This window comes from Cibotium barometz, chromosome 56 (genome assembly GCF_041138505.1).
Source record: "Cibotium barometz isolate CiBa-2024 chromosome 56, ASM4113850v1, whole genome shotgun sequence".
NCBI classification, from domain to species: domain Eukaryota; kingdom Viridiplantae; phylum Streptophyta; class Polypodiopsida; order Cyatheales; family Cibotiaceae; genus Cibotium; species Cibotium barometz.
The window spans coordinates 14,400,713-14,427,557 of record NC_141101.1 but is presented as its reverse complement, the minus strand read 5'-3'; the positions used below and the strand labels follow the sequence as shown (position 1 = coordinate 14,427,557).

At 47.1% G+C, this 26,845-nt stretch overlaps 1 protein-coding gene across 1 annotated transcript in view; it reads right to left on the bottom strand.

The window, feature by feature from the left end:
• Positions 1–26,845, bottom strand: part of LOC147606934 (uncharacterized) — a 66,906-nt gene that overhangs the window by 22,711 nt on the left and 17,350 nt on the right. The window contains exons 3-5 of the mRNA XM_086790958.1: positions 5,592–5,640; positions 5,289–5,503; positions 5,131–5,199 (exon numbers count right to left, since the gene is read on the bottom strand). Coding sequence (XP_086647084.1) covers positions 5,131–5,199; positions 5,289–5,503; positions 5,592–5,640 — 333 coding nt within the window. The remainder of the gene's footprint in view (positions 1–5,130; positions 5,200–5,288; positions 5,504–5,591; positions 5,641–26,845) is intronic.

The following is a 26,845-nucleotide window of genomic DNA, read 5'->3' as shown; positions in this document are numbered from 1 at the left end:
TATGAGACCAAAACATAGTACACAGCAGCTGGTGTCTCATCAAAAGTAAGACAAAAAGGACTAAAAAAGTCCTAAAACAGTCCTAAACAGCTATGAAAGGAAAATACTCCTACAGAGGTACAACAAAAGTGTATAATATCTACAATTAGCATAAGACTGGTGTAATCTGCTCATCTCAGTATCTCTCTCATGGGGTGCTGTAAGATGGAGAAACTAAAGTGGCGGGGCAGTTGTCTCTGGTGGCGGGTGATGATGGCTCTAATCCACCGGTGATGAAGCGGCCGTGGACGAGGTCCTGGTAAGTGTGGGCGTCTCGCTCAACAAAGTGCTATGGCTCTGTCAAGGGTGACTCCTCCTGAAGGACGTCTATGGGACGTCTAGCTCGTCGAGGGGGTAGTGGAAGTCCTCGCCGTATCTGCTGGGGTGGGTCCTGGCCCTGAAAAAATCTGTCATAGCTCGCTGGCGGGGTGGATCCTGGTTCGTAGGAGAGCCTTTCGATGGCGTCTGAGCTCCAATAAGAAAAGCCCCAAACACCTCTAATCCTCAAACTCCATCACATGTCATAATGGTCCAAAACCCTCTCGGAAGAGACACCAGTATCTCCCTTGTATCTCATAGTACATAGTACATCGGCATATGTCGTGCTCCTCTGACTCCACTTCCTGGTGACAAAGCTGACAAATGTGGTCTTCTGGCTTCATCCCCTCGTATCTGCCAATCTCTACCCTCAACTGATGTGATGAAGTGCGGAGCTGTCCAATGGCACTGCGAATGCCATGTGAGAGATGGGTGTCCATGTATGTAGACCGTGTCACAAAGCCACCTTGGGAGAGATGTAGAAAATGGTCCCGATAAGGGGCCATCTTCGTGCCTAGTGGTAGGGGGGGGGGGGGGGGGGGTGGACCATGTCCTTTCTGCATCTAGCCTCACGATGTCCATCCTGATCACCCTATTCTGCTCAGAGCGACTAAGGTCCAAGAAGGGGCAGTCCACGCTCTAATCAAATGGAGGGAGTGCATCAATCGTCATGCCATGTAATCTCAGCCAGGTACATATCTAGGTGTACCAACATCGTGTATCGTCATCTGTTGCTAACTGCCTGGAAGAGATAAGTGCTAGGTGTGGGTATCTCTGTCTAAGGAGCTCCCATATCCTCTGCAAAAATATCACTGACTGGAACAGGGCTTCGGTAACCACTGGTGCGGCTCCTATCTCTGCTCTGACAATCTCATGAGGTACTGATGGTAATCATGCGTGCGATCATAGTCACCAGTGGTTTCTCTAGTACCTACCATCCATCATAGAAATCTCTCTCTGGTCTGACCTGGTTGACAAGCGGCTCCCTCTTCGTGTGGTAGAGGCGGGTCCCCATATGGGTGAGCCATATAAGAGTGTAGGCGTGACCAATGTGTCAAACAACTAGAGTTTGGTGCGCGGCTCCTGAAACTGAATGTAGGCACATTGTCTCTCTAGTGTCCCTAGGGCTGCATATCCACATGCCAATCTAGCCTCTGCTGCCTGCCTCATAGAGAACTGTGGTCTGCTGAATGTGACTCCTAGGTACACATGATCTGGTGTACTCCACTGAGTCACCTCTGAAAGTGAACTGATGGTCGGATCTAGTCACCCAGGCCTGTGCGGTATTGAAGACCATAATCTTAGCCTTCCCAAGGTTCACTGGCTGTGAGGTCCCTATCTACACAAAACGACTCCAAAGCATCCAAATACTGTTGCAAACCCTCAGGGGAGTCTGCAATAAGTACAATGTCATCGGCATATAGCAGTATGGGTATCCAAACCCCTGCCAAACTGGCCCCTGCCCCCCCATCCTGTCAATGTAGTCGAATATCTCATCAATGTAAAGTCCAAAAAGGGTGGGTGACAGTGGGCATCCCTGCTTCACCCCAATGGTGCTAGTCACTGTATCCGACATGCCTCCGGGAGTCCGTGCTCTGCCTATCACCGCCTCATATAATGCATAAATGCCCCATTGCATCTCCTCACGAACACCAATGTCATGCAATCTCCTCATGAGTCTAGCATGTGGCACCGTGTCAAAGGCTTTGCGGAAGTCCACAAAGTAGCAATATATCCTCTTCCCCAGTGCTCGTCCCTCCTCAATGAGAGCCCTGAGGGTAAATATGTGATCCAAAGTCGTGAAACCTCGTCTGAAACCTGCCTGCCCAGGTGCTCTGAATCCATGTGTCTCACCCAACTACTCAGCTCTTGACCCAAAATAGATCCGAATATCTTGGCCAAGCAATGGCCAATCATGATGGTCCGGTAGTTCCCTGGTATCATGGGGTCACCACTCTTAAATAGAGGTACAATAGTATGTGCCAACCAACTGTCTGGGAAACCTTCGCAAATGACCCTGTTAAACATGTGTACTAGCAGTGGTGCCAATACATCTTTGGCATGTGAAAAATGTTCTGACACCAGACCATCCTGGTCTTGGGCTCTTCCATTACGTAGTCTGTCAATAGCATCCAAAACCATCCGAATGGTGACAAAAAGTACTATGATCCGGGCGAGTCGCTAACGAATGAGGGATGGGGGGCTGCCCTGGTACTTCATATAAAGTTCTTGCATATTCATGCCATGCCTCAGGTGCTGTGATAGGTGTGGGTGGCTGTCGCTCATGGAACATCTTCCACGCCCTCTTGCTATCCTGCCATGCCTCAAGTGCTGTGATAGGTGAGCACTCCCCAAAGCTAGGAAGTGTCTCCCATATTCTGTCACCTCTCCTGTGTCCTGGGCAGATCTCTACATCCCTATCTCATCCGTTGCTAGCTCGCGGTACATGGGCTCATCCGTAGCATAGAGAGCTGATTGTTCCCGGCCTGTACATGCATTAAAGTCCCCCATTAGTAGTACATCTCCCAAGCTCGCAAATCTATGATGTCCTCGTACAGCGGCATATATGGTCATTCTCCCGGCGTAGCGTATCTGGAATGTGCCGGTGGGAAGTAGCATACTACAATGTAATTTGTGCTCACTTTGATCCACATGTAGCGTGTGTCTGCACCTCTATGCATCACATGTACTGCCTCCCGTAAGTCCTCCCTTAACAGTACTGCTACCCCCACACTTCCTCTAATCCCCCTTGCTATGCGTGGTTGGGGTTGACATACTGATTCCCATCTATACCCAAGAACCTCCGGTAATTTACTCCCTGCACATTGGTGTGTCTCTGTATACATGGCAATATCCTGGCCTTTGAAAGTGTCCTCCAAGTACCCTGCATCTACCCGTAGGGCTCCATTGCAATTCCACACCAATAACTTCAAGGTCCCATAGGCAGTGCCCCGTCAGGATGACCGGCGCTCCCGAATGAATACTTGCCCATCTCTATATACAGCCCACTTCCCCTCCTTACGTGCTTCGAACACTCGAGGTATGTTTTCCTTCCGGTGTGCTACCTGGGCCAGCGTAAGATCCTCATCTAGATAAATTCTCTCTCCCTTAAGCGCGGCCCTCTTAGCGAGAAAGGCCTTCTTCTTATCCATATCTGCAAATTTCAATATCAATGCTCGTGCTCTGGTGGCATCCTTTCCCACTCTCCAGGCCTCTGCTATAGGAATCCATGTGGCTCCTATCTTTGTACTCAGTGTCTTAGCATCTTCTTGAGGAGTACCTTTCTCCCCCTACCCTCTAACCCGTACATGTAGGGCTCTGGCTCGCCGTTTAGCCTCTTCTTCGAGGGTTGCATTCATCACCTCCACGTTATTGTCAGGCATTCCCTTGTGCTTTTTTACCACATCAATCCACTTAGCATTTTCTTCCGCCTCCGCCTTGGTGCGCTGTGCAACCTTGGCGAAGGTTTTTATCTCCTTCACCTGTATTTTTAGTTATTTTATTTCCTCGTGCATTTGAGGTGCTGCAGCCATGCCTTGTCCCTCATTTTGATGGTTGTATTAAACATCTACAAAAGACCCGAAGGTTCCACGAGACCAACAATAGTTCCATGAGGTAACTAGATAATGGAAAAGAAAATGGAAACAACTAGTGATCATGCAAAAAGATAAGATAGCCATCTGAGTACAAAAAGTAGCCAACTGGCCCATATCATGAATATGAAGTACCACCTATGATATGATCACTGTGCAGGGCCAGCATCTGCAACCTCAAATAGACTCTATATGTCAACCTCTCGTGTGTGTGTGTGTGTGTGTGTGTGTGTGGCACGGGGGTTGGGGGGGGGGGGGGGGGGGAGGCAGGGCTTGTGTGGGGGTGTTGGAGGGGAGGGAAGGAGGTGCATGTTTGTGTGGGGTGGACTCCCTGTTCCTCCAAAGGATCAGGTGAAAGGCTAAATTCAATTTCTCAAGGTTGCATTTTTCCCTCTCCTCTTGAAGCCAAGATAGCTAGCAAAACCATCAAGTTTTCAGGCAATGTAATTACCATCTCTCTAGAGAAGAACAGTAGTCAAAAAGGAGAAAAAAGAAAAAAAAAAGGGGGAGGGGGGGGCTAGGGAGATGTTTGCAAGCAGCTCACGGTGTGAAAGGATGCAAGGAGGCATCGGCTGTAGACACAAGCAAGTAAACAAAACTATACGTTTTCAATTACAATCCCACATCCCCTGAAATGTCCTCCGCACCACATCTGTGCGATACAAGCGATTTTATTTCAAGACTTCCCTTCTGCACCAACCACTTAGCAAGCCATCACCTACGTTGTGAGCTACTTCACTTCAAAACTGTAGGGATTGCTTTTTGCATAACGGTCTCTATATACACATCTGTTGTGAATTTTACCTGTGCAATTATGATCTATTAATCATCCACTACACATATTGCTTGTTCAGGAGATTTTATTTAATTTTATTTCAACCAAAAACTGAAACATTTGCGATATCAGTTTGCACCCACAGCAACCATTTAACAAGCCAATCACCTTACATGTGCTACTTCAACTCCAAACCCTGCTGGGTCTATCAACACCAATGCTGCCCAATACCTATGCATCAACGTAGCTCCAAGTGTCGTTTTTCTTGCTATAAAAGGGATGTTCAATACTCTAATGTGGAATATGTGTGTTTGAAGCATGATTGGATTGCATTCTTGCCCCTACAGATACCCTAGCAGCGGCACCTTAAAACGTGGCCAAAAAGAATTGGCAAGAAAAATGCACCTGTGGAACCAATAGCCTGCGTGGTAGAAGCTCCTCGTGACAGCGTGCACAGAATTCCCACAAGAGAATCTGCAGTTCAGTGTAAGAGTTCCCTCACGTCCTTCATAGCCATCCAAAGGTTGAGTTGCATGTAGATAAAACAGCATACACACACCAACCTTGCGTTCTGGGGAGAAAATAATTCGGAGTTGGCCTTCTCGAACAACCCGCAGCTGATCAAAGATGCTCTCCTGGATAGCCTTGCCATACTCCAGCACCATAACACCCGAACTGAGGCGATACTCATTCGGTATATCAACAAACAGAAGCTCGTCTAAAATTCCACTATCATATTTTATCTTGCAAAGCCGTGGGAGCACTTCCACAGTAGTCTCTGCAAACAAAGAAAAGAGCTAAGAGTTGGAAAAATAAGAAACTGCAAAAATAAAATCAAATTTAGGGTATTCGTTTATGAAACTTACCAAAACCTCTTCCAGGCCTTGAACCACAAATTTCGCAGTGCCAGACATCCTGCAGTAAACACACACACATCCATAAGTGGTTTGATAGCTGGCCCCAGGCCTCGGGCCCCTATGAAGAGAGATTGTATCATGCAGAATCTTGTGAAAGATACACCAGAGCAGACATACTTATCACCAAGTATCTCATGCAGATTATACAACTAACGTGATATATGGACATCTTGGGCTGTAATTTACCACCGCCGAGTATCTCATGTAAATCATACAACTAAAATAACGAACCGAAATCTTGGGCTGTTAACTATAGTCTGGCTACTACAGATGGAGGGACCGTGTACAAGGTTGAGTCCAGGGATGTTCTTCTATCAAGGGCTTAGGGCCGGAGGTCATAGAGCTGTGCATGGTGTATGGACAGGTAGGCGCATGGGGCAATAACTACAGTCAGGCTCAGATTGTAAATATTGTGGAGTGTGTTTGTAAATCTTGCACTGCCACACTGGAGGAACAAAGATGACATGTGGAGCACAAGCACTTCCTTGCAGCTCTCGACGCAAGGACAGTACCGGTAACTTCCTGGACTCACCTTCATGAAAGGGGGACAACTTTGTACTCATGGATTCATTAGTTTGAGGCTTATTTTGTTGTTGGTAGGAAGTCAGATGTAGAAAAGGTTGTGTTAGCTTGAGCAAATCTCCCACACCGACCCCCTAGGCTGAATGGAGCTAAGGTGTTTTCGAACATTGACCTAAAAAATGGGTACCATCAAGTACAAATTGTTGTGAAAGGGGTCATCCCCAAAACCGCATCCAAACTGAACTTCCGACCTGAACGGGCCCACTACGAGTTCGTGGCCATGCCCATTAGTTTAACAAACGCCCCAGCTACATTTAACCGCATGATCATGCGTGTGTTCAGGGACTTGATTGGCAAGTGTGTCTTCATCTTCTTGGATGACATACTGATATTTTCAGCTACAGAAGAGCAACACGACTTTGATGTAGAGAAAGTGATTAAATTTTTGGAAGCAATGAGTTGTATGTCAATGAGAAAAAATCCGAGTTTTATCTATACGAGGTTCATTACCTTGGATACACAATCAGTGTTGAAGGCAATCCCACAAAGGCGGCGGAAATCCTAAACTGGGAGATTCCACAAACCGCATATGATATTCGGTCATTTGTGGGCATTTACCAAACATATTCCACCCACATCGACAAGTTTTATGATGTCTCAGCAACTCTCACTGATTTGCTCAAAGGTTTCAAGACTCACATGCAACATATTCACATGACCCCTCGTGGATTTCAGGCTTTCAAGGACCTTAAGGTTGCATTATCTAAGGCTCCTTGCATAGCACTAGCCTCATGGAATGACCCATTCCAAGTGATCACCAATGCAAGTAACATCGCTATTGGACCAGTCTTGCAATAGAATGGGCATCCACACGCTTACATGTCCCATGAGTTAATTCCTAACGAAAAGTACTCGATCTATAATCGGAAGCTCCTGATGGTGGTACAAGCCAAAAGCACTTCCTCTATGGGTGCAACTTTGAAGTTCGCACAAATCACCAAGCTTTGCGTTGGCTTTAGACGATGCCAAGCGTGAATTGGAGTGACCGACAACACCATTGGAGCCAAATTTTTCAAAAATTTGGTGAAATGATTGAGTTCCTTCCAAGCAAGGCCAATCTAGTGGCCGATGCCTTGAGCGAGAAAGGAACTGTGTCCCTCATCCAATCCACATGGATGGATCTCACTGGTATAGAACTAGACAAGATGAAGCACAAGTATGCGGATTCCATGGAATTTGGTTCTTAGTGGTAACAAGCATTGGACGCCTCAGGACCATGCCACTTCTTGATACACAATGGTTGTCTTTTCTACAAAGGTCGCCTCTATGTCTTGAAACAATTTCAAGCAACTCTTATCCATGATGCCCACAATGCCATTACTGGTGGTCATAGGAGCATAAACTTGACTTTGGAGAAGTCATAGCGATAGTTTTATTGGCCAAGAACGAGGCCAGACGTGTTCACATGCATGTGCAGCACAGTTTGATTTGTCAAAACGTGAAAGCTCCCCGCGAGGAAGAAAGTAGGGTTGTTACAACCATTGCCAATTATTCCAGTGCATTTCACCCAACAGACGAAGATTTACAATATATTGGCATTTGACGTGCTCAAGTGTTAAGCCCCCACGATCGGCAAGGTAAGTAGGAGAAGTTTTTACCTTTTGTTCAAGCTGTTTTAAATGGCTCTTTTTCTTCAGCTATTGGCAAGACTCCACACGAGGCACCATTTGGAAGACCATTTCAATCTTTTTTGACCAGTTATTGACAAGACTCCATATGAGGTAGCATTTGGAAGACCGTTCCAGTCTTTTTTCACCAAGACGTTGTCCTTGATGCCTAAAGCTAACAGGTTGACAGAGTCTTACTAGGAGATTTTGGAGTCTGTAAGGATAGGTTGGCTAAAGTGCAAGATGCCCATACTCGACAAGCCAACAAGGACAGAAGGGATGTGATCTTCTTGGAAAGGAGATTGGGTATATCTTAGGATTATGAAGCAAAGGTTGAAACAGGAGGGCAAGCAATGCCCAAAGTTATCGTTTCGGAGCTTTGGACCTTTTTCCATTCTAAAGAAGATCAATAAGGTTTCTATGAAGCTAAGGCTACCTCCCAGTTGGACCATGCATGATGTGTTCCATGTCAGTTAGTTGAAGCCTTCAAACGGACCTCCCCTCTCCATTGTCTACGATGAACACAAACCAGACACAATGGACGAAGCCGAAGTTATGGTTCTAGAACATGTCCTCTTGGATCGCTTCAAGCATGGCTCTGGCCGAAGAGAAAAACAGTTCCTCGCGAAGTTTCAAGTCTGAGGGACACATGAAGCGGTGTGGCTTGACAAGAAGTTTTTTGAAGATTAGCCTGCATTATTGACTGACAACTTGGAGGCCATGGAGCTTCCGTCAAGTTAAGCAAAAGGGGATGTCGAGTGCATCCCACACTTGGATGCCACGTGGACATAACTGTACAGCAGGTGCCGGATCTAGAGTGGTAACTGGCCCCTTGTGGGCCCTAGTCCGGGACGAGTCAGCCAGGGATCCACTCTAAGCATCCAGTGTCACGTGTACAGGTCCTATACATAGTCATGGTCAAGTGTGCATGTCCTCCACATGGAGCACTGTTAGTCCGTACTATTATGAGTCACCCTCTAGAATGATGATGTGGTGTTCCAAACATTGATAGGCTTCCAGCCAGATGCAAGGACATTGAGGTTGCATATAGTTGCATGTAGAAGCAGGAAGAGCAAGGCCATAGACTATGTCTATGTGGGCCCTACACTTGGGCTACCTTTGGGCAGCCCATGAGCCAATGTTTGGGCCCATCAATAGCCATTGATGGTGGTTAAATCAGGTTATGATGCATTAATGATCTGGCCGACAGCTATTTCAGCAAACCGACCAGCATATTTGGACCCTATAAAAGCATAGGCTTGGCAAGCGTCAAAGCATCTTATTATTCACAAAGTGCTGAAGTACTCCAACGGCCAGGACAGCCAAGGAAGCCTAAAGCAAAGGTGAACTTGAAGGTCAAATTTGGTCATCTTCAGGCTGCAGATTTCGAGCCAAGCAAGGTCTCCAAGAAGTCAGTCTTTTACATCATTCAATAAAGCAAATACACCAGTCCTTGGTGGGGGGCCTTCATAGGGTATTTGGGACCCAATCGGTTGTACTTGTCTTTGCTCTCTCTCTCTCTCTCTCTCTCTCTCTCTCTCTCTCTCTCTCATCTCCACTACATTGTGCAATCGTCAAGAACCAAGGTGGTGAATATTCCTTATCATAGTATAATCCTATCTGTAAACTTCAGCATGTTACATGCATGTTTCTCCTCTAAACAAAGTTATTGGCAAAAATATTGGCAGGATGATCACATCCACACTGTCCTTTTGCGGTAGGGGCAAAGACTATTGTTATTGCAGCCTTCATTAGAGAGGAATTCCTATCACCATGAAGCACACAATGGACCTGCCACATCCACACCTACCTAGACATGACTTTCAATTACTATTTTTACACTTGTTGTTTTGGATCTCATAGGTTGTATTAGCTCTCATAAGACAAAAACAATCTCTCTCTCTCTCTCTCTCTCTCTCTCTCTCTCTCTCTCAAAGAGGTACCATTCAGATATCCTCAACCCCGGAACCCATCTCAGTCTACCATCACCAATTTTTTTCGCCCACAGGAGGACACTCACATAGATGAGGCCACCACAGTAGCGACAAGGGGCCCACCATCTCACCCCTTGACTAGAGTTGCCCTACCTCGTGCCCACTGCCACTGCACTTCGGAGAGCCAAATGGCCTCACCCTCCTGGACCTCAAGCACCCTAGGCTCACCAGCCCCAGATTGATGAGATCCTTGCCCTCCACCAAGCGTCTGTAGGGGCCATCATCCTAACTTCTCCTAGGTCTTGTAGATCTAGAGGCCCTCCTCACCCCCTCGCTGATGCTGGATATCCTTTATGGACCCCTACCACACATCGATGGATAGCTCCCTCTCCTCACTTGCACACCCAGCCGTTTCCGTTTCCTAATTGTGGAGACATCATCCGTTTCCGTTGCCATTCCCATTGCATGCAACTATGCTATAGTCATAGATGTCAAGGACCCATGTTGATCCCCTCACGTTGTATCATTGTAGCATTGTACCATGGAACTTATAGGGCTGTTGCTTTTCTCTCATCTATGATTGGGTTTTTTCTCAAGTTTTTTCCATGATTTTGTTACTTCACTTCATGGACACATTGTGACACATTTGGTCTCATAGTCTTTTGTAGACATTAATAGAACTTTCTTTCTTTCTCTCTCAATGCCTGAACAGCCATCAAGTAGGTTCATGTGGGCATGATCTCCCACGTAGACCCAATGATGTTGCTAGAGATACCCAATGGAGTTGGGGATGCAAAGGTGCTCAGAGGACGCCGGACACATCAATAGATATGACAGATACCTCCTCGAGTTTGGGGATGCGCATGACCTACTACTTTATAACAGGATGTCCCATTGGCCCGCTTTTGGAGGCTTGACTTGCTTTCCACATGGAGGCAGCTAAACCACAATGGCCTACTTGATGGAGTCTCCTGTTTTCATACACCACATCCAGAACTTCATCGTTCCACCACCACCGCTTACAGGAAGAGCGGGCGGACAGATCTCTGCAAGTGATATGTACAAATCCTCACACTAGCCCAAGGGCTTAGGGGCACAGGAGCCCAGTTAGCCACCCTAAAAAGGGAAAAAATCCCATGCCGAGCAAGTTGGCCAAACAACCCTGTCAGCCAGCCATAGAAGCCTAAAAGGGGCCTGTCGGCCAGCAGCAAAACAGCCTCCCAGCCCGCACGTGTGAAGCGCATACATATATACAATTTTCACTCAGTCGTGAGCATATTCAACAGGCCAACAGCATGCTTACAAAACCAACCAGCATCTAGGGAGCATATATAAGCAATCCTTCAGTCCCTTGCATAAATCATCTCATTTTCACACAATGTCAAACAAGAGCAGAGTTATGTATGCCTAAGTCTTTTGGCTTGTACATACATATCTACAGCCAAGCGCTTCATTGTGCTTCAATCCAAGGCATCCCGAGGTGTTCTTCAGCATTCAGCCTTCATTCTTGCATCTCCCTTAGCAGATCTGGATGTTCATAAAGGCTTCCAAAGTTAGCTTCACAATTGTCTTCAGTTCGCTTGATGGTTCATGTTTGGTCTACATCGTCCTTGCATTTGGCAATCCTCAGCCAGCCGTCGTTCTATAAAGGTATAAAGAAGCTCTTATCGTGTGTCACACGATCATGCTGGTTGCATGCTACATTGGTATCTAAGCACTAAGCTCAGCCATCTAAGCAATAAGTTGTCCCAAGAAAGGTGCACAGATCCATAGAAGAATGCAGCCAAGGTAGCATTTACAAGGTGGCTTGCAGTAGGCAGAACAAAGGAAAGCATTATGTGGGAGTTGTGTGCTCAAAGGAGCATAACATTGGCTCTCACATCAATTCCAAAGGTGGAGCATCACGCATGCCCATTCTCAACAGGAGACCATAGCTCAACATTTTCAGCTCTATTTTCAATTTGCATCAATGTCACATGCACTCTGCGCTGTAGTGCATGGTGACAAGATGGCTCATCATCATCAGTGCAACATTGTACATTACTAGTACCTTTTTAGGATGATATTTATCGTACGCCGTGACCCCATTGTAATTCTCAGTCCAGGATAAGTCAAGCATGAGCTCCGTAGCTCATTCTCAGCCTTAGACAGTCAATCAGTCAATCCAAGTCCCTTAACCCACTTGAAGAGATGCATTCATGCATGTAGAGTCAGTAGAAGCCTTAGAGTTTGCATCAGGACATGTGTGCATTTATGCATAGCATTCATTCCATATGCATGTAGGCCATCTAGACCATTGCAGAAGCCTTCAGATATCATCTAGAAGTCATCAGTATTTATCCAGTATTATTCCCATATTTTTCAACATTTATTGGGAATTTTTTACATCATTTATATATTTTCTTGGACAAGTGCAGTCGGCCAGTCCTGTAGCCAGCCGACCAGCACCCCATGTCCATATAAATAGCTTAGCATATCATCCATTTATTCATTCAGATCATAATCAGCATTGAAGACCTCATCGCTTGAAGCCTTCAGCACAAGGAGCATAAAGCGATTGCAGAATTCAGCACCTCATACCTCAGCGTTTTCCTCATCAGCATATAGGAGCATCAACGCTTGAGCAATTCAGCCTCTATGCAGTAAAACGCAGCATCTACAGCATTCAGCATTCAGTCCCCTTTGCGTTTTCAGCATACATACAATTTTCAGCAACCTCATATGCATCGTTTTGCTATAGCCACTTGGTGAAGGTAAAACTCAGCATTCATACTCATTTTCAGCATTCATACATAGTCTAGAACAGTCCCAATCAGCTCCTTCTCTCAGCCTTAGATTTGAAGCCTTCCTACATCCATTGAGAAGAGTGCATAGGCTCGAGATTGGTCATCATTGGTGCTTCGACAGCCGTGTACAGTTCAGCCAAACTCTTGGTCTTCCTAGATCTTGCGTTTGGCTTATTGTCAGTCCACCGTCAGTCTCTTCAAAGAAATAAAGCAAATGCTATTCCGGTAACGGGATAGGGGGCCCTTCAATGGGTAATTCGGGACCCCATACGGTGTACAGTTTCCATCTCTCTCTCTCTCTCAAATCTCTTAAAGTTTGAAGTCGTAAAGTGGATTGCTAAACTCGCGAAACTCAAGATACAGAAGACGATGTGAGCATTTGTGTGACAGGATCCTCAAATTACGGATACTTCTGGTGCATGTTACAATCAACCTTAGAGTTATGTATTTTGTTGTGCCAAGTCTAGGTCTAGTGGGAAAAATCTGCATTTTCTTCATCGCTGAGGAGCCACCCTCCAAGAAGTATTTGCGGGCAATGCGAGAGATCGATAAGACGTCCTGACAAAGAAAAGAAGAACGGGAAGCTCGCTATCTTCAAAGATGGGAAGAAATTATTGCTAGATTTACAGAAGAAATTGAAGCTCGAAGGCATCGAGAACACGAAGAACGACAAGCTCGATGGTGTTAAGAATTTAAAGAAAGTCAAGCCCACTTGGAAGCCCTTTTACAGAGACGGACTTTAATCACAAAGACTATAGGCAAAGGTACGAAGGATTCACCGGAGGTTAAAGCTTAGCAAGAGGGAGTTTCCAAGGATACCACAGAACTTCCAAGACCAGAAGTGGATCAGGAGACACTTTCCTCAAAGTAGGGAGTGTAGACTAGTGGACGCTCCTAAGAGGATGCCACTGTCGATGGTGGAAGTGTCAAATCAAGAGTCAACGCAAGTACTGGATTTCATCTCAAATGGCCACAAGAGGCAGTAACGCCTACCATTCAAGTATGTCTCTTTGAATCCACAATAGAGGAGGATGAGAATAGTGCCTCAACAGATTCCAAGGGAACAAAAGAGTCTCCCATGTCAAAAGAGCATCCATGTGCCAAAGTTCTAGTGGATGTTCCAATGGAGGTCGCATGGTTTGCCCCAATACTCCAAGTTTAGCAGAAGGAGATGTCACGTGCACACCTTTTGACGTGCCACGTAGACATGATTATTTCTTGCAGCCAGCTAAAGGGCAAAGTTAGAGGCCATATATGGGCAATTGCAGTTTTGGGAGCTTAAATAGTGCCCGAGGGTGCCGACATGGACCAATAGTTGGGACACCTTTTGGGTATAGTTTGGAGGCTAAATATGACATTTTGGACATTATTATGTAGGTCAAAAAGGCAAAACCGACCTGAATACGACTTGCTATCAATATCCCTATAAAAAGGCAAGTCATGGATCATTTGTGAGCATTCAAAGACGAAGGCTTCACAGCCAAGACCAACATTTGAATCAGCCAAGTACACCTTCACATTAGCGTTTTACACTAACACATGGAGGAGGACAATAAGCATTTAGTTTATGCATAGCATTTAAGAGTCAAATTTGTGACCTGCAATCATTGTAATTACTCATTCATTTAGTAAATATACATTAGGAGTAGGTTAGGTAAAGAGTCTCTCTCTTCTTCTCTCTACTCATCATTGCACATGTGATTAGCGTTAATCATCATTAATCACACTTCCGCATAATTAGCATGTTACATTGGTATCAGAACCAACCAGCTATGTGTGCTAAGGGAGAGAAGACAAGCACTTCTTCATGATGCCAATGCTTCTGTTGTTGGGGGTAATAGTGGTATCAACAGTACCTTGGAGAAGTTCGAGCAGTTATTCCATGACTCTCTAGTGGACTTCTGGCTGACTCGTCCCGGACAAGGGTTCACAAGGGGCCAATAACCACTCTTAAGATACTACACCTGTTGTACAGATATGTCCACATGGCATCCAAGTGCCGGATGCATGTGACAGAGTGTCGTTTAGGATAGCCTGCAACAAAGGAAGATAATGTTGCCATTTCAACTGCGTGTCATGGCAACAGGATTTGGGAACATCAAAGGCCAACTAATTATAAATTTCTATCTCACCATCTGATTGTGGATGAAATACACTAGATCGGACAGCACTCATGTATGTATATATATATATATATATATATATATATATATATATATATATATATATTGGGTAAACTAGTCCTAAAAACAGGCTGACACACCTAGAAGAGGCCAACTAGCTTATTATAAGGTGTTGCCAGTTTTCAACATAATCCTCTAATTATTCACAAGTTGCCGAAGCACTCCAAGGACTAGGACAGCCAAAGGGAAGGCTAACACAAGGTGACCTTGAACAGGGCATCTTCAAGCTGTAGTTTCCAACCAAGGAAGGTCTCCAAGATTGGGTTTTATTCTCATCATTCTAATAAAGCAAATACACCGTACGTGGTGGGGGCCCTTCAGAGGGTGTTTGAGACCCTATCTTGTGTACTTGTCTATTCTCTCTCTCTCTCTCTCTCTCTCTCTCTCCAAAGATCCCAGCCAACAGATCACCAGCTTCTTCACACCTATCAGCGAGCCACATTCCCCTCCCTCTATATCATCTACGTTAATGGTATGGACAGCTGTTGCCACAGCCTCACCCCAAAGTGGACGAGGAAGATCACGATGCTCCAGCATAGTCCTCGCCATCTCCACCACAGTCCTGTTCTTACGTTCAACAACTCCATTCTCCGAAGGCGATCCGGTATTGGCCAATTCCCTCTTGATGCCATGATCTGCACAAAACCGAAAGAATACAGTCGAGGAGAATTCCCCTCCTTTGTCAGCCCTGAGAGTCTTGACCTGAAATCCAGACTCTTTCTCCACCATCACGTGCCAATCCTTGAACCGAGCAAAAGCCTGGTCCTTCTGTGAAAGAAAGTAGACACACGTGAATCTAGTACAATCATCAACAAGCAGCATGAAGTAGAGAGATCCTCCCAAGGATGGTATCTGCTGTGGTCCACACAAGTCAGTGTGAATCAACTCCAAAGGTTTCGAAGCCCGCCTGGAAGCCTGCTTCGGAAAGGATTCCCTGTGCTACTTACCACGTATGCAAGAACTGCAGTGTCCTTGCCTACTACCAACATCTGGCAAGCCAACCACCATCTGGTCCCGGAAGGCGCGCCGCAAAGCATCCACATTTAAGTGGCCAAAACGAAAGTGCCACAAATCTCCGACCTGAGAGCCTGTCAGTGAGGAGAGTGCAGAGAGCTTGTAGATGCCGTTCTCCACACCGCCTTCCCAAACAACTTTACCTGTCTCACGGTCCCTTAGAGCAACTGAATGCTCCTCAAATTCCACCCGAAAGCCAGTCTTGCATACCTCATGCACTGACAAAAGATGAAAGCCCAGAGCAGGGACATAAAGAACACGGGAAGCATGCTTGCCCCCCTTGCCGTCGGGAATGATCTCCATCCGGCCCTCACTATGAATCGGAATAGTGGAGTTATCGCCAATAAAGATACGACCTGACTGCCGTTTCAGATCCAGGAAGAAATCACGGGATGGAGTCATGTGCCTGGAAGCACCACTGTCGAGAATCCATTCCCGAGTATCTTTTGCGGTGAAGCCAACTGCCTCCTCGCTCGAAGACGATGAATCATCGGAGTCCACCATCTCCAAGTGCACAAATGCCGGAGTCTTCGCAGCTAAGGCTGAGGAATCAGCACTCTTCCCTGTCCGCTTGGGGCACTTCCTCCAGTAGTGGCCTTTCTCGCCACAATCATTACACGATCTTTCGGCCTTCAGCTTCTCTCATTCTGGATCAGGTTTCTTCTCGGAAGACTTATCTGGAGAAGCCTTCCCTTTGCCCTTGTTGGTATTACGGCCTTTCGACCGTTGGCCAGTTAAGGCCTCCGAACCTCCGCCGTGAGGAGGGTTCGTGACGTTCCTCCTGGTCTAGGACCATTGGCACAAGCTCCTCCCAAGTAATGGTGCTGAGCCTGCCACCACTCGTGATCAACGAGGAATAGAAAGCGGAATACTGACTAGGCAAGTGGGAAAGTAACGTGATGGCCATATCTTCAGACGATATCTCTTTCCCAGCTTGAAGGACTTCCTGCTGAAGGGCCTGCAGCTTGTTAATGTGTTCCCACATCGTCGAAGACTTTGCAGGGTTCATAACCCGCATCTGCACTTCCAAGGATATCCGCTTCATGGGTGACACCCTGTTGTACAAAGAAGCCAAGTGCTCCCATATGCCTCTCGCCAGCGTCATGTGCTTCACATGGTTGATCACCTGTGGTGTGCAATTGAGGAATATAAACGACCGGACCCTGGCGTTGACACGGTCCCACATTTGTGCCTGTGCCTCTCGGTCCTTCCTCGTCGATAATAACTCCCCTTCCTCAGCTTCCGGCCTTGGCACCCCTTTGATAATAAAATCAGCAAGATCATATGACTCCATCATGACCTTCCAGATGCCATAATTGGACCCGTCCAACTGCCGATCCACTGGGAACGTGGGGAGAGTCGGAATCTTCACGTGCTTCTCAGCCATCTCGAGTAAATCCGCCATCTCGGAGAGTAACCTGAAAGGGTGGGTGGGTGGGAAAAATCTGAAAATCAGAAAATATGCAAGTGGCTGTCCAGCCCCTTTGCCCGCCTTCCTCTTGCACCTTCACTTCCCGTTCAGCCCGAAACAGTCCACCGATCAGCAACCTGTTGCTCCCCCTCTTGCTCAGAAAAACGCCCAAGATCTCCTAGAGCCTAGGGCTCTGATACCATGTCAGAATATGCAGCGGAAATGATATCCAAACTTGGGTAGACAAGAGCAAGTAGACTGCAGAAAATAATCAGCACAAGAAACACAGAGAGATGTGTGTAAACTCTTCTCTATACACAAGATCCCGCAAATACTGAATGAGAAAGTGGAGGAGGATGGGGGGCAATATATACAAGCCCATGAGGGCAGTCGGCCAGCACTAGAAAGGGCCCACGACTGAGCAAAATCCCACGACTGCTGAATATAGCAGTCGGCCAGCATCAGATGCCCCACGCCTGGACAGAACAAGTCGGCCAGCACTCCTACAGCCCACGACTGATACAGATCCAGTCGGCCAACTTCAGAGTGCTCCTGGCATCAACTGGCAGCCCTCCAGCCACTAGGAAAAAAATGGGAAAAATAGGGAAAAAATACAGGGAGTGTGGAAAAATGATATACGGGCGGGCACACCCACAACAGAGGCCCTGGTGTATACAAATAGACAGGAGATGACTTCTAACAGTGTCCTCCAGCTTGGAGGTATTACTGTTTGTGTTCCTTCATATCGCAATTGCAGTACCCCTTCCCCCCCTCCTATATGTAACTAAATTGCGACTGATGGAGTTCAGAGTATGCTTACTCTCGAGCTCGGACAAAGTAGCGACACATGGAGGATAGGATCCGCGCCCACCTGGTGCGTTTCGTCCCAAGACTGACTGTGATTACTCCCCGTCGAAACCCACGCCCAAGACTCTTTGAGTGGAGAGCAGTCCCGATAGCTATGCCTCCCACAGAGATTGATATGCAGATTGCCTCATGGAACATTCAAGGTTTGGGGGGGCCTCTGTGCTTTCAGAGGTGAGCCGTCCTTAGAGGAGAGCTCCATAGAGCAGTAGTCGGGGGACCCATTGACATTATTTTCCTCTAGGAGCACCATCTTTTCGAGGGGCGTACCCATCGCTACGAGAAGATTTTACCAGGCAGGAGTCACACTTTCTGGTCTCCCTCTTTTGGCCTCCCTGGGACAGAATGGGGAGTTTGTATTTCTGTCAGTGCTGAGAAGCTATTGCCGACAGTGGTCGGCTTAGGTGTCATAGACACTCAGCGGACTCAATGGGTTACCATTAGGATTGGAGAGGACTATGTGGGCTAACTCAATGTTTATGCCCTGAATGTCGCTGCAGGCAGAGCCATCTTCTGGAGTACAGTTCATCGGTCCCTTCCTCGGGCCAACTTTTGGTAAATGGGTTGGAACTTTAACATGACAGTCAACAAAGGATGGACTCGGAGGAGGCACGGCTACAGTCTCAGGCTCAGAGTACTCTGCTTGGGAGGAGTTGATCCTATGGGAGGGACTAGATTTTCTATCAAGTTTTGCCACGCATCTCGAATGTGGGCCTTGGCGAGATCAACACCTATTGCAGGAGGCAACACAAGGCAGATTAGCGGAATTCCGTGAGCAGGAGAGGAGCATTTGGCGAGGTCTTCCTTCTCTCCAGCAAGTTCAGGAGAGTTCCCCAGATAGCCCATGGACTGAGAGTTAGCTGGCTTCCGCCCGTTCAAAGCTCAAGTCCATACAAGAGCAGAGGGTGGAGTATAGATACCATGCCAAAGCTTCCTTCTGGACCTAGGCTGGAAATAGAGTCACTGGGGATTTCTTTCAGATTGCCGATCCCCGCACGGGGAGAGATGGTGTTTGCAGGCTGCGAGGCTAGGATGGAGCTATCATTTCTCCACACCCCCCCCCCCCCCGCGAGCTATTGCCACGGATTTTTTCAGATCCCTCCTCACGGGGGCCCCATTATCCTCACAGATGGTGGATGCACGAGAGAGGGTTTGGCGGCGCATGAGAGAGGTGGTTCCCCCCGCTCTCCGGACCTTCGTATTGACTTCCTTCACAACATAGGAGCTAGAGGAGGCCTTGACGGCTCTTCCTAGGGGGCAAAAGCCCGCAGGCGATGGACTTCCAATTTCCTTTTTTCTTCACCACTAGGATCTCATGGGAAGTGGCCTTCGAGCAGCCAATGAGATTATGATCACACGCGCCATGCTAGAGAGCCTAGAGGCTCTCAGAGGGTCTAATTCACTTGATTCCAAAGGAGGGTGGTGACAGATTGGAGATTCAACAGTGGAGGCTGGGCAAGTTGATTGTTAGAGGACTTTCTCCCACATGGTGAGGCCTGGAAGGACTTCCTTTTGGCTAGGATTTCAGCCCGTACTCTGAACCTAGGGGGCCCTTGGCCAATGAGCACCAAATGGGTCTTCATAGAGATGCGGGCCCATGGCGTTAGCCTAGCTTTTGAGGACACATTTTCCGCCAACCTACTACGAGCTTGGGATCACCTTAGGCCGCGGCCCTCCAACAGTCGGTTCCGATAGCCTGGCAGGAGCGTCTTCGACAGCCCTTGATTTGGAACCCCCCTAATCCGTTTACCTAGCGAGCACATGCTGGGGGCCCAACCTCATGTTTCCTGGAAAGTGTTGAGTATAGGACCTGCCAGATCCCTTGGAGATTGGCTTGCATTCAGACAACTTCCCCCTGAGGCTCAATAGAGAGGCATGGCTGGGATCCAGGACAGAGACAGACTAAGCTTCGACATCGACTCTGCTACTCCTCAAGAGTGGCTAACCCCTATACCTACCTGCAGTGGATGGGTGTGTTTACCAGACATGATATTCTCTTGGCAGTTCATGGCGTGGATGAGAGCTGCACCTTGCTCACTTTTCGATTGGATCCCATGAAAGATTAGAGAGATCAGAGCTCCCTTTGGATGATTTCAGTGGATGCACCTTGCAGAGGGTGAGGGTGATCGGATTTCATGCACGAGTGGCACATTGACCCCCCTCTGGCCAAGGTAGAGTTTATGGATTTGGGAGATCTGGCCAATGGAACTCGGGAGTGGACTTGGCATGATCCTGCAGACAGGGAAGAGACTCTGGGTACGCCGTTCTTCGCATACTCTGTACGGCTAGGCCGCACGATCCAAATGCTCAAGGTCGAGGACACCCTAGGGGCCAGGACACTGGCAATCTCAGGGCCTCTCACCGCATTTTCTCTCAGATTTTTGGAAGAGGCTCTGGGACAGTTTTCGGCCTCAAAAGATCAACCTCTTTTTGTGGCTGCTAGTACACAAGAGTTTGGTGATTGGCACGTGGTTGGCTATTGGTGGTAGACCAACCGCTTGTCCAAGGTGCGGCCCTCAACGACATTGTCTTTGGGATTGCCCGAAGGCACTGCAAGTTTGGTTACGGATTCTCCACATTTTAACAATGGTGCAAGGACCACGTAGATAGCTTCCAATAGTCAAGTTTCTGTCTAAGTTTCTGGAGCACCCATTGCCTTTCAGGGAAACATGCCAACCAATACGATATCCCAAGTGTCTTACAATTTGTGTGGGTGGGAAAATCTGTCCTGGCTATAGAACACTATGACAGTCACAGTAGTTCAAGGTCAAGAGCTTGGATTTATGAAAATTGACAAAAAGGCCAGCAACCAATCCATATAGATGCCAGGCATCCATGATATTCTGAAGATCTATTGAGGTGTTTTTGGGGAAGAAGGAGGAGTCATCAGCATACGCCTCACTAACAGGCTCTTCCTCCAGGTATGGTGATGCCATGTAAGCACAGAATCTCTACCTATATCATTTCATGGGCATTGTCACTTAGGCCACGAAGGCTAAAATAGTCATGGCTTATGAGGAGGAAGGTGGGGGGCTAGCCTTTTAGGTCTCTCACCTTCGTATTTCGTCAGTACCAATCCCAGCCCCATCTATTGATCATTGGACTCCAGGTTCGTGCCTGGCACATTTGGAGAGCTCGATGCAACGAAGTCATTGAAGGCACCCACACTCCGCCTACGGAGTCTATCAGGAGCATTTTGCTCGACATCATTCATGCCCTCCACAACCAGTGGGGGAAGTGGCAAGGTGGCTCTGACCGTATGCAAAAGTGGCATGAAGCCTTCTTGAGGCTCTAGCGACCTAGCCCTTTTCTCACAAATAGTGGTAGTGAGCCCACTTGGCACTACAAACCACATGTGTGGTTATTCCCTCCCCCACCCCCTATATGAGATAGCCTTCTCCTCATATAGCGGCCAGCCGGAGGAGAAGTGCATCTTTCTGTCCCCTTTTGTTCTTTGATCCTCGCCCCGTACATGGAGGCGAGTTTGTATCTAGCCCTTCGAGGTTGCATGTAGCCCTTCAAGGCTCATTTTTGTTAACTAATAGAAAGACAAGCCAACAAGAACATAAGGGATGTGAAATTCTTAGGAGGAGATTGGATTTATCTCAGGATTATGAAACAAAGATCGAAACAGGTGGGCAAGCGATGCCCAAAGTTATCATTTCGGAGTTTCAGACCTTTTCCCATTCTGAAGAAGATCAACGAGGTGTCCATGAAGCTAAAGTTACCTCACAATTGGACCATGCATGATGTGTTTCACGTTGCTTGGTTGAAGCACTATGCCAAACCTCCTCCCAAAGATGTCCAAGATGAACAGGAACCTAATATCGTCAATTAAGCCGAGGTCATGGTTCCAAAACAAATCCTCTTACACAGCTTCAAGCACGGCTCTGGCCGCAAAGAGCGTCAATTGCTCACGAAGTTTCGGAATCGAGGGACGCGTCAAGCAACTTGGCTTAACAAGAACTTCTTCAAAGATTATCCGGCATTATTGACAAGCCCCCATATAAGCTAGTCGGCCTCTTCTAGGTATGTCGGCCTGTTTTTAGAACAAGTTTACCCAATATATATATATATATATATATAGGAGTGCTGTCTGACCTTGATAGGCTGTGCATATGGGATGCCCATGAATGCGCTTCTCTCTTGGCCTTTCCAAGTGTGGAAAGACTACCTCAAGAGTTGGCTGACTGAGAATCTGCCCATTGGGGCCTAGACCTAAGCCCCTATGAGCTGGCCGACCATGGCATTAACCCCTATAGGCTGGCCGACAGAACTTAAGAGGACCTTTATGGGTCCATAAGGGGGCCCATCGGCTGCCTCACAACAAGCCCCCGAGCCGGGCAGAAAAGCAAGCATTTGCCCATGCACTTCGTGCAACTATATGCTTGTTTTGGTGTTCTTGCATGTGGCTGAAAACCTAACCATGCATGGGACACCTCTACATCATTCCAGAAGGTGACTCACAGTGGAGACTGGCACCGCTCCATGTGCAAGACACTACTCACGTGATCATGACCATGTATGGGACTTGTACATCTGACCATGTCTCTCTAGTGGACTCCTGGTTGACTCATCCCGGACAAGGGCTCGCAAGGGGTCAATAACCTAAGATACTACACTTGCTGCACATTGTTGCCAGTTTTCAGCATAATCATCTGATTATTCACAAGTTGCTGAAACACTCCAAGAGCCACGACAGCCAAAGGGAAGGCTAACACGTGTGAACTTGAAGGTCAAGAACATGGCATCTTCAGGCTGTAGTTTCTAGCCAAGGAAGGTCTCCAAGATTGGGTTTTATTCTCATCGTTCTAATAAAGCAAATTGTTATATACACAGAGGTTGATCGTGGCAACGCACAACAAGCCTTCTTTAAACCTTCACTTTGGTGAGAACTTTAGCATCCGTTCACTGAGAGAGAGAGGGAGAGAGAGAGAGAGAGAGAAAGAAAGAAAGAAAGATTTTATTAACGTCTTCCAAAAGACCGAACTCGGCCTATGAGACAAATCCTCTGTCATCCCAACAAAATGAAAAAGTACTGTAATGTTTGATGCAAAACACATACAAAAGATAGAGAAGAGAGAGAGAGAGAGAGAGAGAGAGAGAGAGAGAGCTGAGTATTCAGAGAGAGAGAGAGAGAACGAGAGAGAGAAAACGTCGGAGAGAGCTGTGCGACCTGTTGTGCGACTGCGTGTGTAATCTGCAGCATCACTCGTCATCTTTTGCCTTTCGATTCTCTTCTCTATTCATCCCCTTCTAAGTGTGTGTGTGTGTGTGTGTGTGTGTGTGTGAGAGAGAGAGAGAGAGAGAGAGAGAGAGAGTTCCTTCGCCACCAGTAGAGGCGATACCCTCTCCTCCCTTGCCGCCGTCGCCAGCAATAGCAGCGCTACCATCACCGCCGCCACCACCTGGTAGCCTGCCTGAAGGCGGCGAGAAGAACCTTCCCTAACATGTATCTGGAAGAGTTCGGGTAGCTTTGAGGCTTCGTCCTAAAAATGCAGAAGAGTTGAGGTCAGATGTAGACTTTGCAGACTGTGTAGAACTTGAACCAGAGCTGCTGAATTAGGGTTTTCAAGTGCTGAATTAGGGTTTCAGAGAACGGGTTTTCTTTGCTTTTGTACATGGATTTGGATGGCCCGGCTGCTGCTGTTGGTGGCATGGCTGCCAATAGCCTTAACATGGATCTTATTGAGGAGATGATTGAGAAGGATGTGGGTTATGCTTCAGACGCCTTGGAGCAACAAAAACGTCAAACGCTTGATGTTGATGCAAGCTACACTCCGGTGAATGTTGGAGAGAATGCAGAGGAAAGTTTTCAGGTACCTTCTCCGGAGTTTGCACGTTTGTTGCAGATCACTGGTGAGCTTCTGCAAGAATATGTGAAGGCAAATAGCGTGCAAATGGCTGCAGTAGATAATGGTGGTGTGGCTGATGTATGCATGGAGACTCCTTTGTTGCTACAACAACTAACAGATTTTCATGATCGTGCTGCTATCTTCTTCTTTACTGGGCGTATTCCGTTGTTGCCTCGTCTTAGAGCATGGTTGGGCCGCTTGGTGTCGCCTGAGGCACTTGAGGAGATTTATGATGGTCCGAGAGGCTTTTATGAAATACTTTTTCGCACTTCGGAAGCTCGTAGGGCAGTCTTGGAGTAGGCGCCACTCTTTTTGGATGGGCAGTTGGTTCATGTGGTTCCGTGGAAGCCTATGGCAGAGTACCAAGATATGTTGCGCCAGGATTGCCCAGTTTGGGTTTAAGTGAAACAATTCCCACCAATGTTTTGGCGTGTTTTACCAGGTCTCATGCGAGGTATCGGCGATGTCTTGGTGGTGCCTCGAATGACATCTAGAAACCGAAATCGTCTATGCATGTTGTGGGATACTGGGAGACCTAGGCCGACACATTTGCGTGTCAATATGGCTGGGCTACAACCTTTAATGTATGAATTGAGGTGGGATACATTTGCTGGCCACTGTTTCAAATGTGGTGAGATGGGCCACTTTGTCTCCGATTGTCCTAAGAAAGAACAAGTTGTTGCTACCAAGGATATTGTTGATGGGCAGTTGCCCGTGGAAAATGAGCATGATGCTCCTTTACATGATGCCCAGCACATGGATGTACATGAGGATGTTCAGAATGAGGTTGAGCAGCCATGGGTGGAAGTACGTGGTAAAAAGACACGATTTGTTGCCCCGCGGGGGGATTTCTCAGATGCTATTTGGCGAGGGCCTTTGCGTAATCATCAGGGGCCCTTACATACATATGCTCGTCGCCCTTTGGGTTCAGGTGCCCACCAACAGACCAAGATTGAGAGGCCGAGAGGCCAACTTTATCAGGGTACAGGGGCTCTTGGGGTGGATAGAGTAGAACGCTATCCTATTAGAAGTCGCCCAACAAAAGAAGCACAACAACAATTGCCTCTTGTGTTTGGTTCGAAGGGTGAGGTCATCTCGCCATGGGATGGTCATTACCCTTCGGCACGTGCTCGGGAACTCCAAGGGCAGTCTGAGATCACAAATACCATGTCTAAAAATGCAATGCTTCAAAAGGTTCATGATTTGGCAGATTGTCCTGGGCCTAGTACACGGCCTTGTTGATTCCTTTTCTGGGAAGGCTTATGAAAATTGTACAATGGAATGTAAAGGGTATTTCTTCGCGCCAAAAGCAGTTCAGACTTTGGCGTATAACTTTTTGTCATGGTTGGGATGTTTTGTGTGCAGTTGAACATAAGCAGCATAAGTTGGCTGGCAAGGCCTATGTATATAAGGGGTTTCATGTTTTCTACAGCGGACATCCTGCTTCGCAGTCAGGTGTTATGTTTGCTGTTCGTTCGCAGTTTCAACCTTCTCTTGTGATTCAAGATGTTCATGGAAGATTTCTAGTGATACAGATTGTTTGGGATGATACGCCTTTATGGTTGTTAGGGGTGTATGCTCCAAATAATGCTCGTGCACGCCGTTTGCTGTGGAATGACTTGTGTGCTCTTTCAATCTCTCATCCTGGCTTTGTGATGGGAGACTTTAATATGTGTGTCTCCAGGGAGCAAGCCACGTCGCCTCATTCTGTAATGGATGGCCCGGAGAGAATGGCGTGGGAAGCTTTTGCAGCAAGGTCGCTAAAACAAGACATGTGGTCTTGGTTGCATCCAGATGAAAGGGGTTACACTTATGCCTCACAGCAGTTTCGGGGCACTTATGCTAGATTGGATAGGATGTATATTTTACATCAAGATCTCTTTTTGCCAGAGATTCTTACTATGATGGTTGATCAGCCAACAGGTTTTGTCGGATCATTGGCCGCTTGTGTTTGAAATGGTCTATCATCCTGTGGATGCATATAAAGGCTTGTTGGGACACTTGCCTTTGCGCTTAAATCACACTTTTTTGGAGCATGAAGTTTTTGATGTTTACATGCGTCAGTTGATACGACATTTCTCCACAAGAGTGTCCATGGCTGATTATCATGCTTGGCCAGTGTTCCTTACCAACACTCGGAAATTAGCGCGGCATTATTGTCTTGCTAATGCCTCTATACAAAAACAGCATGTGGCTCTTCTTGAGTCGCTTTTAAAGGGCTTGCAGGCGTTCATGTTTACTGACTCTATGGATGCTGAAGTTGTGGATGCCATAGAATGGCTGAAAAAGGAGCTATCTAGGGTGCAAGAAGCACAATATGTTCGTTTTAAACTACTTGCACGTCTTGATGCTTTGCGGGATGCTAACTGTCAATCTCATCGCTTCTATGATAAGTTGCATCAAAAACATATGCGTGAGAATATTGTTAGGCTGATGGATGCCCAAGGCAACCTTGTTACTCAACCTTCTCGGGTTATTCAGCATTGCATCAGGTTTTATGAAGATTTGCTTGCCCCTCGAGAGGATGTCTCGCCGGCTGTCCTGGCTGCAAGGGAGTTATTGTTTGCTGAAGTACGATATCAAGTTGACCCTGATGTGGCGGTTCAACTTGATGCTCCTGTTACTCAAGGGGAAGTGAAAGCTGTTCACTCCAAACTTCCCATGGGAAAGAGCCCTGGTTGGGATGGTTTGACAAATGAGTTTTTCTGAAAATATGCTGATCAGCTTACAGAGCCTTTGACGCTTATTTGTCAAAGGGTTTGGGATGAGGGATATATGCCTGCCGATTGGAAGTTGGGCATACTTCGTTTGTTGCCCAAAGTCCCTTCGCCTACTTCTTTGGCTCAATGGCGCCCGATCTCACTTATGGGTATTATGTATAAAATCTTTACAAAGATTTTTGCCAATCGCTTGCAGAAGGTGCTTCCTACTCTTATTCATCCATATCAATATGGATTTGTGCATGGC